Consider the following 17591-nt stretch of genomic DNA (forward strand, 5'->3'; position numbering starts at 1 on the left):
TTATTTTAAGACAGAGAGGCAGAGAGAAAAGCCCAAGCAGGCCCTGCACTGTCAACACAGACCCCAATTCAGGGCTCAAACCCACAAAATGAGAGATCGTGGCCTGAGCCAAAATCAAGAGTCAGACAATTTAAACTGCTGAGCCACCCAGACGCCCTTCAAACCACTTCTTTTAAACAATTTGATCATCAACTTAGAAAATACCTATAAATAATACTACTCAACTTTATGCGCGCGCGCACACACACGCACACACACACACACACACACACACACACAGGATGTAGAACATGGGAATTTAGTATAATAGCTGAAAGACTATATTGTCTCCACAAAAATTAATGTCTAATCTTCATATAGAAATCAAAGTGAGCAAAGTCTCAGTACGAACATTTTTGTTTATTCTGTGCTTTCTATATTTAAATATAAGGATATACACACGCATGCCTACATATACACACACATGTAAGTGTTTATTTTAGCATTAATTTTCCTCTTACTTACTCTGTCACCTTTAAGACCCATGTCACCTTTGAATCCTGGAAAACCATCTTCACCCTAAAAAATAAAAGTAATAAAACTGGTGTTTAATGATTTGCTTGAATGAATCTAAAACATGGTTATATAAAATATGAACACTGATAATTTAGGGAAAATTGTTCTGGGAAATGTGAATCCTAGCTGTGAAATCTCCTTCTCCCTATTCTAATCTTTATTGCCTGTATCCTGTCGTCTTTTTATTATTATTGGCTCCAAGTTACTCCAGGAAATTTTCCTCCAATATGTCAATTAGATCTCTGTCTTATGGGGGATATAACCATTCCCTTATAGTAACATATATCTTATGCCATCTGAACACATAAAAAGTAAATATTTAAATAATTACCATTTTAACTTTGGAATACAAGGACTTTTGATTACCAATTAAAATGTTTTTACCCTTAATTTTATACTAATTCACACCAAAGAATATTATAGTATGCATTTTGTATCATGTGCTTTAGATAAATGCTTTGTAGCTCAACTTGTATTCTATATTACAATCTCTTTTCAGATGCAAAATAAGGAAGCCAACATTATTCTTTACATGTCAATAGAGAATGTTCATTATTACATCAGTTCAGTAATACTGAAAACTGGGCTTCCTTTAGTAAAGAAAGCAGAAATATTTCATACTATTCGGAGTGAAATTTAGATTTTTAACAGTCAGCTTCATAGGGCTGCCTGGGTGGCTCAGTCAGTTAAGCATCCCACTCTTGTTTTTGGCTCAGGTCTTGATCTCATGGTGAGATCAAGCCCCACATCAGGCTCTACACTGGGTGTGGAGCCTGCTTAAGATTTTCTCTCTCTCTTTCTGCCCATCCCTGCCTCAAAAAAAAATTAAAAATAAAGAATAAATAAAAGTAAGCTTCATGAACAAATTAATGTCTCTTAATTTCAAGAAAAAAATTAAATTCCTAAGGAATAACCATTCAATTTTCAATAGCATTAATTGAGCATTACTCTGTTCTGAGTCCATGTATGGAGTATTTTGAGATTTTTAACAATAAAAACTAAGATAGAACATTTGCATTAACTTTGATACACATGGAGATGGATGTTCAGATGATAAAAGCATGAAGATGATGATGGTTCTGGTGTTGGTGGTAGTGAGGCAAGAAGCTATTTGAAGAAGGTTTGACAGGGCAGTTGGTATCTTAATTAGGAGTTAGAGAATGGATATTACTTAAAAAGTTTGAGGAAAGGATATTTCAGGCCGAGTATGAGAACAGAGCTAAGAAGATTGGCACATATACTTCCACATTCTGCTGCCAAGTGACCTCTATAAAAAACAAAACTGATCACACAATTTTTTACTTTAAAACAACTCAATGGTTCCAAATTGTTAATAATGAATATAAGCTGCCATCTCTCCCCTCCCCTTCTGACAAGCATGATCTAGCCCTTGCTTGTTCATTTTGGCAGTCATATCTTTGATCTTGAATCTCCCTTCTACCCCCTACCCAAATGCACTGAGATTGAGTTCTAGAAAAAAATTAATTACCTATATTTCCATTTGTAATTTTTGCATTGGTTGCCATTGTCATACACACACCTGCAAACCCTTTACCTTCTCTGTCTACCTCTCTCTACCTTTACTCTTCTTCCAAGACTCAGTTCATAATTCTGCTATGAAGTTTCCTATGACCTCAGTCTTTCTCCCACCTTGAAATTAACCTGTCTTGTGTGCTCCCACTAAACATTTATTATTATCAGAACATGCCACCCTGCACTTAGTAAATCATAGTTTTTTTATTTTATTAATTGGTAGAAAATAAGACTTATGCCTAATTAGCCTCTGTGCTTCCAGTGCCTCATACATTTTGATCCTCAATAACCATGCCATTTAATAAACATTTACTAAATGGACCCTTACTAAGTGAACATGCCTCAGTGTGTGTTTAGCAAGGTATGTTAAGATCCAGAACATATTAGGTAATTATGGATATGAGACCTAAACCTGGAAACGGGGTCCAATCTGGTATCTTGCTTAAACCTAAAAATTATAACAGGTCTAGAAGTTACCTTTAAGACAAAAGCATGATGTTTTCAGTATTCTGGCTATAAAGTAGCCGTGTAAGTAGGATTCTTTCTGTAATGAATGCAACTGGGCAATAATAGAGGCTTAAAAGCTGAAAATGACCATTTAACTTCCTATTGACGATTGTCTTCATTACCTTCTCTCTAGAGAGAAAGGTAATTACACACTTGCCAAATTTAGTTTAAAGAACACTGAAATCTAAGTCAAAAAATCAATAACAGATTTTACAATTTTTCCAGGCAGAAATTTTTGTTTTAGGCGAGAACATCGTGGACTATAAGCTATTTCTGGCACATCTTTGTTTTCAATATGTTCACAATTAGAAAATAAATTAGAAAAGCAAATAAGAAATAAATTAGAAGACTTAAATTATTAGGTGTATCCTTACAATAAGTGGCATTTTTTAAAACAAGTGACTCTATCAAGTTACTAAGCTTTTCAGTCCTAAAACTATCAGGTCTGAATTAATCTTCAGAAAGAAAAAAGGAGAGGGGTAAACAAGGAATTCACCTATGCCATTTGTCATTGGGTTATGTTGCGTAAGGTCTAAGGAACACATCTGTCTGTACAATGAAGAATTCTAATCCTAGTTAGGGTACTAATTGCTTTTTCACCTTTAGTTAACAATTAAATTCATAATAATTTTTATACAGTAGAACTGAATATAGTTGCATTACTTAACAACGCCTCAGTATGTTACTTTTTATTTTTTAGAAAAAATTATAATGGATATAGTAGTCCCATCCCTTCAGTCCTTGTTTTCCATTCCTCATTGGTATCAAATCCACACAAGGTGCTTCTTCTTCTTTTTTTTTTTTTTGGTGCTTTTAATAATACTATGACTATGGGAATTAAATTGTCATTAAAATCAAAATTTATATTCCATAGTTTCTCAACAAAGCTATAAACATTTTATTCTAAACAATATTTTTTAAATATAATATTGTATTAAGAATTAATAATACTGCCTGTGAGTAATGCCACTTTACTTTTTTTTTAATGTTTGTTTATTTTGAGAGAGAGAGAGAGAGACAGGGGGAGAGAGTAGGGGAGGAGCAGAGAGAGAGGGAGACACAGAATCCATCCAAAGCAGGTGCCAGGCTCCGGAGCTATCAGCACAGAGCTTGTTATGGGGCTCGAACCCACAAACCGCAGATCATGACCTGAGCTGAAATCAAGAGTTGGGCACCTGAGCCACTAAGGTGCCCCTGCCATTTTATTTTAACATAATCAGTGAAGGATCTGGGGGTTCTACACTTACATTAAACATTTATGTAAACAAACAAACAAAAAAAAACCTCACTTTCAGTTTCTTTTCCCAAGGACAATTAAACTACAAATGCTCTATGAAAGATTCCACATTCTTTCATTCACCTCTGCCTAGTTTTAATCTTTATTTCTTCTCATTAATATTTTTGTTTTGCATACAGTATAATATCTAAGATTTCTTCTTCCCCCAATTGATTTAGAGTACTTCTAACTTTCATAATTTCCAATGCATTTCAGCTTACCTTTGGGGATTTCAGTAAAGAAAGAAGGGAATAAACATTCCTCTGTTAGGCATATAGCTGGATATGTACAAGCCCTGTGGCTAATTTATTCATAGGCAACTCTATGATTTATAAAAGGTAAACACATGTAAGAAAAAAAGGGATACAGGATTAATACTGTTTATGACATATCTTTGCTTCTGTTCTATAATGTAGTCCTCACCCCAGGGTATAATCTTTTTTCAAAAAAGTTTCCATGATACACAGTACAAATGTCTGCTATCAAGTAATCACTTAATATATGGGGAAATGAAATAGATGTTGAATGAATTTAAATTTTTGATCTAATAGATATGTAGTAATTAAAATCACCTAAATAAATTATGTCTTACCTTTTCACCTTTAGAGCCCTTGAGGCCTCTGACACCATCTGCTCCCTATAGAATAAATTAGAAGGATTAAGTGATTGTAATATTTTTCACTGAAAATAAATGGTGTGAAAAAAAATAACGTTTACCTTTACTCCTCGGGGACCAGGGTAACCAATAGGACCCTGTGGACCAGGAGGACCCTGAAAAAGACCCATTGCTATTTAAACATGCATTATGTTGAAAGTGCTACTCATCCACACAGTAATTTTACCAAATAATCTACAAGAATATGATATTTTTCTACTACTGGTAAAGATTATTTGAGGATTATAATTTGTTTCTGAAGTCAGATAGGATGAACAAACCATGTGATTAGCCCTACCTACTCCAAATTTATTGTATTATATGTTTATGAAAAAGTAAGATAAACATTATCAAGAAGATGATCAAAATTTATATATTTTCCACAGCTGGTTTCATTTAATTAGTTTACCTAAAGGAAACAATTTTTTAAATAGAATATATAATTTCTATAGTAATGCTGTGTTTTAATGCTATTTTAATAAAAATCTAAAACTACCAACTCTAAACACACTGATCCTACCCCCTTCTCTTGTAATCCAAAGTAGTACTAACAATAAATAAGCTCTTATTTTAATATTTTATTTAGATATTTTGATAATTATTGCTCTTACAATTAAATATTCTCTTGTTTAAAAGTTACCAGAGAGTAATAAAGTAAAATTGTAGTGACATAAATAGTTTAATATTTAGTAATTCTTACCCAGTTTCATTATTATCATTTATGGCCATTCATTTCACATATACTACCTTTGCAAAATCTAGATTTATCTCTGATCATGAGAATATTTATTTAAAAGAGAATATACTCTAATTTATAAAATTACTATTACAAAATTAAAAGTTATCTAAGGCACATCTGTTTTTTTAAACCTTGAATAAAAATAACTACCAGAACATTACTGTATTTAAATGATAGCAAAAGAAATCTTTAGAGAGTAAAGACATATTTAAAGGTAGAAACAAACTATTTTCATGTACTTACTTTCTAAAATTCCTATCCCTAAATGATAAGAATATATATATATGTAATGTTTACATATATATGTTTATATATTTATACATATATACATATATATATATCATAAAGATGACTGAAGTAAAGCATTTTCTCTTAGACATAAGGTGACAAGACATCTACATAGATAATCTGTAACATACCAGAGCACCTTTTTCTCCAGACTGGCCTTCTTTTCCAGGATGACCCTATATTTAGCAAAAACATATACTGGTAAGATGCAATTTTAATGGTAGTTTATACTACTATAAAATTGTTCCTTTTTTTTCAAACCTATGGTTTCAAAAGATATTAAACATTTTGCATCTGTGCATATGGCCCTAAACAACATAAACTGTAGCATTTGGAAGGAAACATAAGCTTAAATTTTATGGATGTAAGTTTCACCAACTACATAATGTATTTGAGAGTTTGGAAAAAGTACATAAAACAAAACAGATCATCATTAACAATTCAACTCTGGTATCAACAGTTCTTATATAGAGGCATTTTAATCTGACTTCTATTTCTCAGATTGATCAAATAATGAAATACGCACCTTCAAAAGGCAGCTAAGGCATATGAATGGGACATTTGATAATATAGCAAGATCATAAATATTAATAGTGTTAATAATAAAATTCTCGAGATTCAATAAGCAAAAATGTATTACTCCATCACAATTATACCCAATAAAAATTTTGCATCTTAGCTCAAAAATCTAAGTAGTTTGAAGAGAAAAAAAAAACATAAATAACCAATTTTTATATATAACAACTGTAGAGATAATATATTTACATTATTTATTATTACATTTGGGGTACAGTAAACACTGCTATATTTCTAGAAGGAAGGAATCCCTGGAAGCTGAGGATTTTCATGGAAAGTGTTTGAGGAAATTTACAAATGGTGAGAAATTACCCCTTGGACCCTCAAGAAAGAGGTACTTTGAAAAAGAAGAGAGAATGGAAAAGTGCAATGAAAAAAAAAAAAAGTGCTACGAAAGGTATAGAGATGAGGATGATTTGAGAAACGCTGAGAGAATAGTGAGTGGATCTGTTTGCCTGGAACTAATGGCTCATAAGGAAGTGGGAAAATCTGAGCATCTGAGATTCTGGCACCAGAGCACCAGAATGAGTTTATCCAAGAATCAGTGCATGATCATTAAAGATTTTGCAATATGGAAGTAACATGATGCAATGGTATTTGAGAGGGATCAATGTTTAATTACTGGCTCAATTTGTTTTTATTACTAACTTCAGGAAAAAAAAATCACTTCTAAAACACATGTGAAACCTATTTTTGAAGACAAATATGTAGAAATTTTAATGACAAGTAACTATTACTTACAGGAGGCCCATCAGCACCAGGAAGTCCTGCAAGTCCTGGTTTTCCTTGTGGTCCCTAATTAAACAGAGAAAAAGCATATCTTACTTCTCTTTTAAATGAGAATAATGAAAAATATAACTTTTATGCAGGAATATACTATTAACAAAATTCTTAACTCAAGTCATTGGTTTTTATCTATAAGCAACAAACATTTAAATAACTGTTAAACATATGTCGAAAATGATATATAGAGATAAATGAAAACCAAATTTGACATACATCAAAAACATGCTAGTTTTGGCCTGCTTAGTAGACCCAAATGTATCTTTTTTTATTAACAAATTAGGTTTTGCATACCACAATAAACTAGAGCTTAGAGAATAAAAAGAAAAGCAATATAGATCAGAAATATATTGATTTATATCATTGAAAAATAAACAATGCACATGTCTATCAAAGATACCGATATGTATTGATTCAAATAATTACATACTAATACTTATAAAATATAACTAATTATTCAAATATGTTAGAAATATATGGCGACAGTTATTCATAGGACATAAAAACAAATCTAATATTTTGATGTCAAAGTTCATAAGCTAATATGCAACTAACAAATGACAACAAAGTAACTATCTACTCAACACATCACTCTTAATTTCCATTTGACCACAGAGGGTTTCAAATCTCTTTTAACATGCCACTACTACAGTTAGAACATAGTAAGAATCACTATTGCAAAAAGTAAACTCTTTCTTGATAGGAACATGGGCATTCTGCTGAGAATAATTAACATATCAAGTCTCCAGAGTTCAAACAAGTATTGCTTACTGGTCAAGTTATTAGCCAGAATTTAGAAACAATTGAAAGGGAAAACATATATAAGCAAGCCTAGATAGTGGACACAATTTAGCATTTTTTTCATTCTCAAAGGGTATTTAGGAAAAGCATTACATTTATGTAGATTTACAGTATAATGTTATAAGAGATATAACTTAAATCACAATAGAATAACAAAAAAATGAAGATATCCTTTAAATTGAACTATTTTTATTTTATAACTGAGGTTAACTGCCTCTCATTTAAAAGATTTAAATGTTTCAATCCCGTTTACCACTCTGAAAAGTCATTTTAAGTCAAGTAATCAAACATTATGTAATAATCATTGTAAAACACCGTATTTTTAATGGCAGTATTTTGTCTGTGACATACATTATCTTTTTCTCTCAAGACAACTGTCTTATTTCTTGAAAACAAGATGTAGACTACAAATGCAGAACTATTCCATTAGTTATTCTTATCAACAGACACGATATTTCCACAACCATCACCTACACACAAGACTACATGGATTTTTTGTTGCTGCTATATTTAATGGACTAGAAATATGAAAACTCTTGAGCTATAAAATGATTTTTTAAACTGAGTTAACCATTCTGACTGATGTGAGGTCATATCTTATTGTAGTTTTAATTTGTATTCCCCTGACAATGAGTGATGTTGAGCATCTTTTCATGTGTCTGTCAGCCATCTGGAAATCTGAAAAATGTCTATTCATGTCTTCTGCCCATTTCTTAACTAGATTACTTGTTTTTTAGGTGTTGAGTTTGATAAGTTATTTATATATTTTGGACACTAACCCTTTAGAAGATATATCATTTGCAAATATCTTCTCTCATTCTGTAGGCTGCCTTTTAGTTTTGTTGATTGTTTCCTTCATTGTGCAGAAGCTTTACATTTTGATGAAGTCCCAATAGTTTATTTTTGTTTTTGCTTTCCTTGACTCAGGAAACATATCTAGTAAGAGCCTAATGTTTACAGCAGCATTATCAAGAACAGCCAAGTTAGGAAACAGCCAAAGTGTCTATCAACTGATGAATGGATAAAGAAGATGCAACACACACACACACACACACACACACACACACACACACACACACTGGAATGGTACACAGACATAAAAAAGAATGAAATCATGCCATTTGCAACAATGTGGATGGAACCAGATAGTATTACGCTAAGTGAAATAAGTCAGTCAGAAAAAGACAAATACTATATGATTTCACTCACACATGGAATTTAAAAAACAAAACAGATGAACATAGGGGAGAGAAAGAGAAGCAAACCAATAAACAGACTCTTAACTATAGAGAACAAACTGATAATTATTGGAGGGGAGGTGGGCAGGGGGATGGGTTAAACAGGTGATGGGTATTAAGGAGGACACTTGCTATGATGAGCACCGGATGTTGTATGTAAGTGATGAATCACTAAAGTCTACACCTGAGACTAATATTGTACTATATGTTAACTAGCTGGAATTTAAATAAAAACTTAGATAAAAATATTTTTAAATCTTTTTTATTAGTTTTCTTTATTTTTGAGAGGTAGAGACAGAGCATGTGTTGGGGAGGAGCAGAGAGACAGGGAGACACAGAATCTGAAGCAGGCTCCAGGCTCTGAGCTGTCAGCACAGAGCCTGACTCGGGGCTCAAACCCAGGAACTGTGAGATCATGACCTAAGGTGAAGTCAGATGCTTAACCGACTGAGCCACCCAGGTGCCCCAACTTGGAGAAAAATATTAAGTTAAAATAAATCCATTTCTTTTATTTATTTTTATTTGCTTTTTAAATGTTTATTTATTTTGAGAGAGAGAGAGAGAGAGAGAGAGAGAGAGATGGAATGAGGAGTTATGTTAAACAAAAGATTAGATAGTCTTTTTTTAATATACCGTCCATTTTAAGTCTCAACTCCATGAAATATCATCATGGGTGCGGGTAAATTAACTAATGTTAATATATGAGAGAGTTTCAATATAAATGAACCCAGATCCATATCCATGTCTTCAAAGTCCTTGACTTTAATCTTTATTTTGTGTCTTGTTATTTCATTCTCAACACATAACATTATATAATACTATTAGTTTTCTGTAAAGAAATTAACATGTGAGTGATGTAAATTCTGATGTCATAAATTAAATCACAGGAAATATTCAGCATATATAAGTTATCAAAATGTCAGGATAAAGGATACTGTTGTTTTATCCAATTTAGTTAACTAAAAAATTTTATCAAATATTTTATCACAAATATAATAAAAGTACAGGCTATAATAACTTAGGGAAAAATATAAAAGTTACTGGGAATTTAAAATATATGACAATAGTTAAGTTATATCTGTTAGATTATACCATGATCCAACTGAAAATATTATTCACCAAGTTTTGGGAGAAAGGGCTCTTGAGCCAGAATGAACACAATACAGTGTATAATAAAAAAAATAAAAGTAATATAGATGCAAAATAAAATGTAACATAGATGCAATATAAACCGAACATGCTTCTCTTGTGTTCTTGAGTTCCTTTCTTGTTTTGATAAAAAGAGACTATCTTTGAACCCTCAAATTAGATACGTTCAGACCACAGAAGGAAGCCGCTAATGCTTAAGACAGCTTTCTTCTTACCACAAGTACAATGAACCAAATCTTGTATTTTCCCTTTGGCTTGACAAAGGGAATTCAGATATTCTAGTTTACCTTAACAGCAAATTCCTCTTAGTAATCCAATGCATGGTAGAAAACTTAATAGGCATGTGCCTCAAGTACAATTTATTATGAATATATTCTGGTCATGATGAGCTAATCTAAAGTATGGTAAAATAGGCCCAAATTAAAATTTCTGATCTAAAGTAAAGATTTGAGCACACCTGGGAGGCTCAGTCGGTTAGGCATCTGACTCAATTTCAACTCAGGTCATGATCTCACAGTTTGTGGGATCAAGCTCCATGTAGGGCTCTGAGCTAACAGCATGGAGCCTGCTTGGGATTATCATTCTCCCTCTCTCTCTCTGCCCCTCCCCCACTTGCATGCACACACACTCTCTCTCTCTGTCTCAAAAAAACAAAAACAAAAACAAAATACAAGACAAAACAAAACAAAAAACTTTAAAAAGAAATGTCTTAAAGTACATATGTGAAATCATCTTTGGTACTTTACATTTTAAATACATAGGGCAGTCTCCAAAAGAGCTCTAATACTGTACCAAAAAGAAAATATGCACAGAAAAAAAGTACTTGAAAGACAACTTAAATTTGATGTTAACTCTCACAACATAATAATGGGATAAATAACTCAATTAGAATATTACCAAAGTATGTGAAAAGATATTTTACCAAAGAAAATAGAGAAATGGCCAGTAAGCACATGAATAGATGCTCAACATCACTAGTGGTTAGGGGAATGGAAATTAATAGCACAATGAGATACCATTTCGCTCCAAGAAGAATGACCATAATCAAAAAGAAAAACAAACATTCATGAAGATCTAAGGAAACTAGAATCTTCATGCAATGCTGATGGGAAGGAAATAATGGTGCAACAGTTTGGAAGCTTCTTCAAATGTTAAGCATTACGTGCAGCATATAACCCATGGTAACCTATGTATCTACCCAAAAGAGATCAAAATTTGTCCACACAAAGACCTATATGTAAATATTCATAGCAGCACTATTGATAGCAGCTAAGAAGCTTAAACAACTTGTAAGTCCATTACTGCTGAACAAGTAAACAAAATGGGGTATATTCCATTAATGGAAACCATTTGGCAATAAAAAGGAGCAAAAAAAATGATGTGGGTGCAACATAATAAGCCTCAAAAACTTTAAGTCAAATGAAAGAAATCAGACTCAAAGGTCACATATTATATTCATTTATATGATTAAATTCATATTTTATATTCACTCATGTATTTCATTCACATTAAATGCCCAGTAAAGACAAATCTATAAAGACAGAAAACAGATTAGTGGTTGTCTAAGTCTAGTGGTTGTCTAAGTGGGTAGAACACAAGTGCATATTGACATAAAGTTTCTTTCTGGGGTGGTATAAATGGTCTAAAATTGTGATTGTGGCACAACTCTATATATTTACTGAAAATCATTGGCCAGTACACTCACAATGAGTGAAATTTTATGGTATGAAATTACACCCCAGTAAAATTGTTTATTTTTTTTAAATTATATGTTCACATAAATCAACACAAGTAAGGAGGAAAAGACATTAAAAAGAACCTGTTAACATTGTACTGTAACTATAGGGGACAGGAATATTACTTAAGGAATCTGGCAGAAGAAATCAGAGAAAAACATCTTTTTAATTAAAGATTTATTATTTTTTTGATCCAGACATTGAGTTATTAACAAGAACATTCTTTGCCATTTATACATAAAAAATGGTGGGAATCATAACTTCACAATTTTCCCTTAATCGGATCTTCCTAAAAAACCCTTTGTCACAGCAAATCTAATGACATTTTTTAAATAATGAGAAAGAAAAGGAGAACCGAAAGGAAGAGAAAGCATTCATTCATTCCAGTACATTTCTAAAATTAATATAGCTGAGAATGTCACATTTGGAAGCTATCCAAATGGAAATATGTGATATTTTATCATTTATAGTTCAGAGATGCATGAATGGCTTCCCCTCACACTGTACCCTCAAGGTTTTACTCCGGATTATTTCCTTATGTGCTGAGCCATCTCAACATCTTATCAAAACCAGACGGCAAGGCATTGCATCTGGCTAAGGTTGACAACCCGAAATTGGTCGCCAGATTACTAGAACAAACAGAGTAACTTACTTTTTCACCAGGAGGACCAATTGGACCTTGTGGACCAGGAAGACCCTATTTTAAAAGAATTTATTTCACATGTCAGGAATCACATCATAAGAACGAATTTTTTAAAAAAGTAAAATAACCTTCTATTTCACATGCAATGAGTTATGAGAATCTGTATACATTCCCCACATTTCCCAGAAAGTTTTGGAACACTATGAGGCATTTTACACAAGCTACTCTTTTGGCAGCGTGATTGTAATGTGATCCGATTCAGACCTTTCTGCAGGTGTGGCTTTCGCCCTGGCATTCCATGAACACTGAATGACTCATTTTATTCTTGGAAAAAAGGGGCCTCTGCACATTTGCTTAATTTAAAAAAGGGTGGGGGGAAGAATCGCCTTCCTACTTTCACGCTGTAAACATTTTCAGCCCTACACAGAATTTTTGAGGCTGTCAGTTTTCTCACGAAAAGATACGATCTTACCCCATTATCTCAAAGGAGCTGCAGTGGCTTAGACTTACCTGAGGTCCTGGATTCCCTTGCTGACCTGGAGGTCCAGGCTCCCCTTGGGGACCCTGCCACAGGAAAATATAAAGAGTCTTTAATAGGGCTATTTCACATAGTTTTTTTTTTTTCTTCTCAATTGAAAATCAGTCCCTAAATCAGTTTTCCCTATGGAGAATCTGAAAAACTTGGAAAATATTAATGCTAGCAGAACTTAATGGACTTAGCAAAATGTAAGAAATTTTTATTTTAGACTTAGCAACAAAAGTGATTTGTTAGAACCTAGATGGCAGAAATGAGTTATTTTACAGATGTTATCTACATACCATGTTTCCTTTTGGTCCTGGGGGGCCGTCTACACCTGCAATACCCTTCAATGAAGGAAAAAAAAAAAATATATATATATGTATATAATATACATATGAATGTTTATAAGTTTAAATCCCTCAACAGAAAATCAAAAGACTAACCTAATAGCATGGCACCCACTAGTCTAGGGTGACTAAAACTCATTTTAGGATTTAGAGGAGATGAGATAAAAGGTCAGGTCTATATTCTCCTTTCTGTGTCCACATTGGAGACAACCTAGCAGCATTTTGTACTGTGTGTTGGAAATTTAACATGAAACAGTGAAGTGGATAAACAAAAAGGAGGAGAAAAGAAAGAAAGGGGTAGAGTGGAGAATGATCAGTGTAACCAACAGGCAGCATCATTAGGTCTCAGAATACAATAAGGCAGTAAACACTTAGCTGTCTACTGAAAGCTGTCATGGCCTTGGGCTTTAAAGAGTGACAACAAGCTTTTCCTAGAAAATTCTGAATATTTCCAGCAATACATACAGGCTGCCCTGTAGGTCCTGGAGTCCCCCTTGGTCCCAGCAAACCTCGAGGACCCTAGAAGGAAAAAAAAAAAAAAGCATGTCCTCATAAGAAATGCGCTCAAAGTACACTTCCTCCTCTAAAGACATTTTAATGCAATGTTTGGAGCAAAAATATCTATACATCTTTTATTAACACATGGCAAGTAGTGTTTAAAATACCATTTTTATGTAACACAAATATCTCATGTTTATGCTGATCTAAAAGCCAGAATGGGTAACAGGGAGTTTTAGCACATACACTGTGTATCTTTGATTCTATAAATTTACATATAAATCACTTGGGAAATTTTTAAATAGGAAATAATTTCATATTTTATGCCACTTTTGTGTCATTTTCTGATTGGAATGGCAATACTGAATCTTACTAAGTATTATATTTCAATCAAATAAATTATACAAATAGAAAAATCCTGATTTTCACTCATTTCATATTTAGGTATATTTCATCTTGAGAGAATATTCACAAAGGGAAAGAAACAGACAGCTGGATAACTATATATACAGATTATAGAAGCCATTCTCCTGAGAGAAGATTGTTTTTAATTATTATTATTTAAAATTAATCAATATCTCCTTTTCTTTTTTCCCCTCCTCTATCTTCTCTTCTTTTCCTTCTTTAGAAAAATCAGTATAGTAATTTATTACCTCTCATATTCCCTTGAACTATTATGCCTTTGCGTTGACAGGCCCTATAATGTGGCAAGCTTGGACTGAAATTAAGAGGCCTGGGTTCTAGTCTGGTGTTTTGATTAGTTTTGGGTAAACCTTCCCAATTCAGTTTCCTCATTTATATAATTTGGTGGAAAAAATAATATAATTTAGCACATGTCATCCTTATATATGATATATACTAAACTTGTAAATTTTTTGTTTCTTCTGGTTATGAGATCCATTTATCCTAAACATATAGATTCTGGAGCTACTGATGATATAAAAAATAAAATAAAACAAAGAAACAGCAACAAAAACTAGGTAAGTTCTTTGGCTGAAAAGACGTTACCTCTGATTTTCTCTATAAATTGGAACTCTATGTGCCTTTCTTTTAAAATGTTTTCCCATAACAACTGCCTGGTTAGCTTAGGTAAGACTTCTATAGTCACCTGAGTTTATTAGTGACTATACATGTATGACACCAGTCACTATTTTTCCAAACTAGGGTATTATTTTAAAAGAAAGAAAGTTGCTTACAGCTTCACCTGGAAGACCCCTCGGTCCGATTTCTCCATCTTCTCCCTGTCATTGACAAAATGAATGGGAGGTAATGCAATTAGACAATATATCAATTCAACAAGACTTTGTTCTCTTATGTTTTCATTTTAAATATTTCTTAAAAGAAATGAAGTTTTATATACCCTCATTCCATCTTCTCCAGGGGGACCAGGAGGACCTTGCGGACCCCGTTCACCCTATTAAACAAATACAAATACGATTAGAAAATGAAATAAAGCAGAATATTCAGAAGTCTACCCTATAGCTATCCTGCTGAATATAACAGACCATTTGGTGGAAAAACTTATGATTTCTTTGTCCTTCTCAGGACACTGCAAAGATAAATCATATTTTTACATTAACTGACTTTATATATTACTATGCTAGAAAAAAAGTTCCTTCAATTCTAAAAGCAAAAAGGTTTAAATAAAATACCTAACATAATCATTTAGAAAGTTATTTTGCTGACGATTGTTTTAAACAGAGATACACTTGGTTCACTTTATTTTTTTCTGCTTCTAAAATAATTCATAACAATCAGCACAACTCAAGACTAAAGAAATTTTGGATTTTTTAAAAAAGAATATTGTATATTTCTCTTGACATATAGTAGGTATACACTAAATATCTTACTAGGCTTCCATAATGTTCTCTTTTCTGTTTCTTTCTTTTCTTTTTATGTTCTTTAATTTACATAAAGTTTGTCTTATCTTCATTCTTTTTTTTTTTAATTTTTTTTTTTAACGTTTATTTATTTTTGGGACAGAGAGAGACAGAGCATGAACGGGGGAGGGGCAGAGAGAGAGGGAGACAGAATCGGAAACAGGCTCCAGGCTCTGAGCCATCAGCCCAGAGCCTGACGCGGGGCTCGAACTCACGGACCGTGAGATCGTGACCTGAGCTGAAGTAGGACGCTTAACCGACTGCGCCACCCAGGCGCCCCTGTCTTATCTTCATTCTTAACTTCTGAAGAAGAAAAATGTGAAGGTCCAAAGCTGTTCTTGAGAGACTGCCTCTTAGTTTAATTTCCCACTAAAAATATCCCCTAGATTCCTGTTCAGCATGGTGGTTTATTTAGCTTTTGCAAATTATAAGCTGTTGTGTTGGATTGCAAGCTCATATTATCACAAGAAATAGCTTGTGGTATCTCTGTCAATGGGTACCATTTAACTTAGGATAATAAAATACAGTGTCCAGTATATTAATGACAGACTGCCTAAAGAGGACTCTATTGAGTATATGTCCACACATAAAATATAAGAGGGAAATTAAGGTGATTATCAAAAAATAAGAGGCAAAATTAAATCTCCACTCTTGTCTTTCTATAAATATATCTTCCACATACATGTACATAAAGTTTATGCCATAACTTATATTTGCATGATTAATGTCTAAAAATAATTAAAGAACTCATATTGGTATTACATGTGTAATTCTACATTGTAATTCTACTTATCTTTCTTCCAGTATATAGTAGATGCAGTAATTTACTAAATTATTGTCTTTACAAATATTTAAACTATTATTTTTTATTTCTTAAAGTCCAATGATTCTAAAATACTTCATAACATTCCTATATTGTCCCTGTATGCAAAGTAACAGAATAGTATATCTTACCCTGTGACCTTTGTCACCTGGCAGACCCGGAAGTCCATCAAATCCTCGATCACCCTGTAAAATAAACATCATCATCATCATCATCATCATCATCATATTCCCAACCTAATTCTATACTGTAATTTAATTGTGAAATATTCATTGATATCAAGAAACTCTGTTTTAAAATATAAAATTTTCAGAGGTGAACTGACATACAAGATCTGAATATACAAATGTGTGAGCTCCTGACCTTCGCCCCAGGTTCTCCGGGCATGCCTCTTCCTCCATCAGCACCCGGACGACCCTGATAATGCCAAGAACATGACTAAGCAAAAAGGATTCCTACTGGCACAAAGAAACAACAACAACAACAACAACAAACAAGATAACTGATGATTTCAGATGCCCTCAAAATACACAATAAAAACCAGTCATACCCTTTTTCCAGGTTTTCCCGTTGGACCAGGTGGACCTTGAACACCACGAGGGCCCTATATCAAAACATCATAATTTATCCATTTTATGGAATTTTTGATCAATAAACTGAATCACATTGAGAGAGATGGTTTTAGAAATGTATGTTCTCTTAGCTTTACCTTAATCACTTTAAAATAAAGAAAATTATTTCTTATGTAAAAGCTCAGATAAAGCAGAAGACAAAAGAATAATTTTTCTAAAAGGCTTCTTGCCACAAAAAAGAGTCATATTATTTTGTTAAGTTTCTAGAGGCAGCTGATTACATTTAAATAAAAGTAATAAAAAGTGATATTTTAACATTTAAAAAATTCCTCAACTACTCATTTTATTCTCAAAAACTTGAGTTTTTTTACATTTCCCTTGAAAACACTCTTAACTACCCATCTATTTTCTCTTTTCTTTCCAATCGCTTTTCCTTCATCTTTCCCTTTATTTTTTGGAGATCCTCTCCTAC

General features: G+C 32.9%; 1 protein-coding gene across 9 annotated transcripts in view; it reads right to left on the reverse strand.

Annotated features, from left to right (window-relative positions):
- The window catches only part of COL11A1 (collagen type XI alpha 1 chain), a 215493-nt gene that overhangs the window by 97661 nt on the left and 100241 nt on the right, over positions 1-17591 (reverse strand). For all 9 annotated transcript variants that reach the window (XM_023258940.2, XM_023258942.2, XM_023258945.2 and 6 more), the window contains 14 exons: positions 17098-17151; positions 16911-16964; positions 16679-16732; positions 15205-15258; positions 15041-15085; positions 13812-13865; positions 13299-13343; positions 12990-13043; positions 12489-12533; positions 6871-6924; positions 5685-5729; positions 4589-4642; positions 4464-4508; positions 505-558 (listed from right to left, as the gene is read on the reverse strand). In XM_023258940.2, coding sequence (XP_023114708.1) covers positions 505-558; positions 4464-4508; positions 4589-4642; positions 5685-5729; positions 6871-6924; positions 12489-12533; positions 12990-13043; positions 13299-13343; positions 13812-13865; positions 15041-15085; positions 15205-15258; positions 16679-16732; positions 16911-16964; positions 17098-17151 — 711 coding nt within the window. The remainder of the gene's footprint in view (positions 1-504; positions 559-4463; positions 4509-4588; positions 4643-5684; positions 5730-6870; positions 6925-12488; positions 12534-12989; positions 13044-13298; positions 13344-13811; positions 13866-15040; positions 15086-15204; positions 15259-16678; positions 16733-16910; positions 16965-17097; positions 17152-17591) is intronic.

This window comes from Felis catus, chromosome C1, assembly GCF_018350175.1.
Source record: "Felis catus isolate Fca126 chromosome C1, F.catus_Fca126_mat1.0, whole genome shotgun sequence".
NCBI lineage: Eukaryota > Metazoa > Chordata > Mammalia > Carnivora > Felidae > Felis > Felis catus.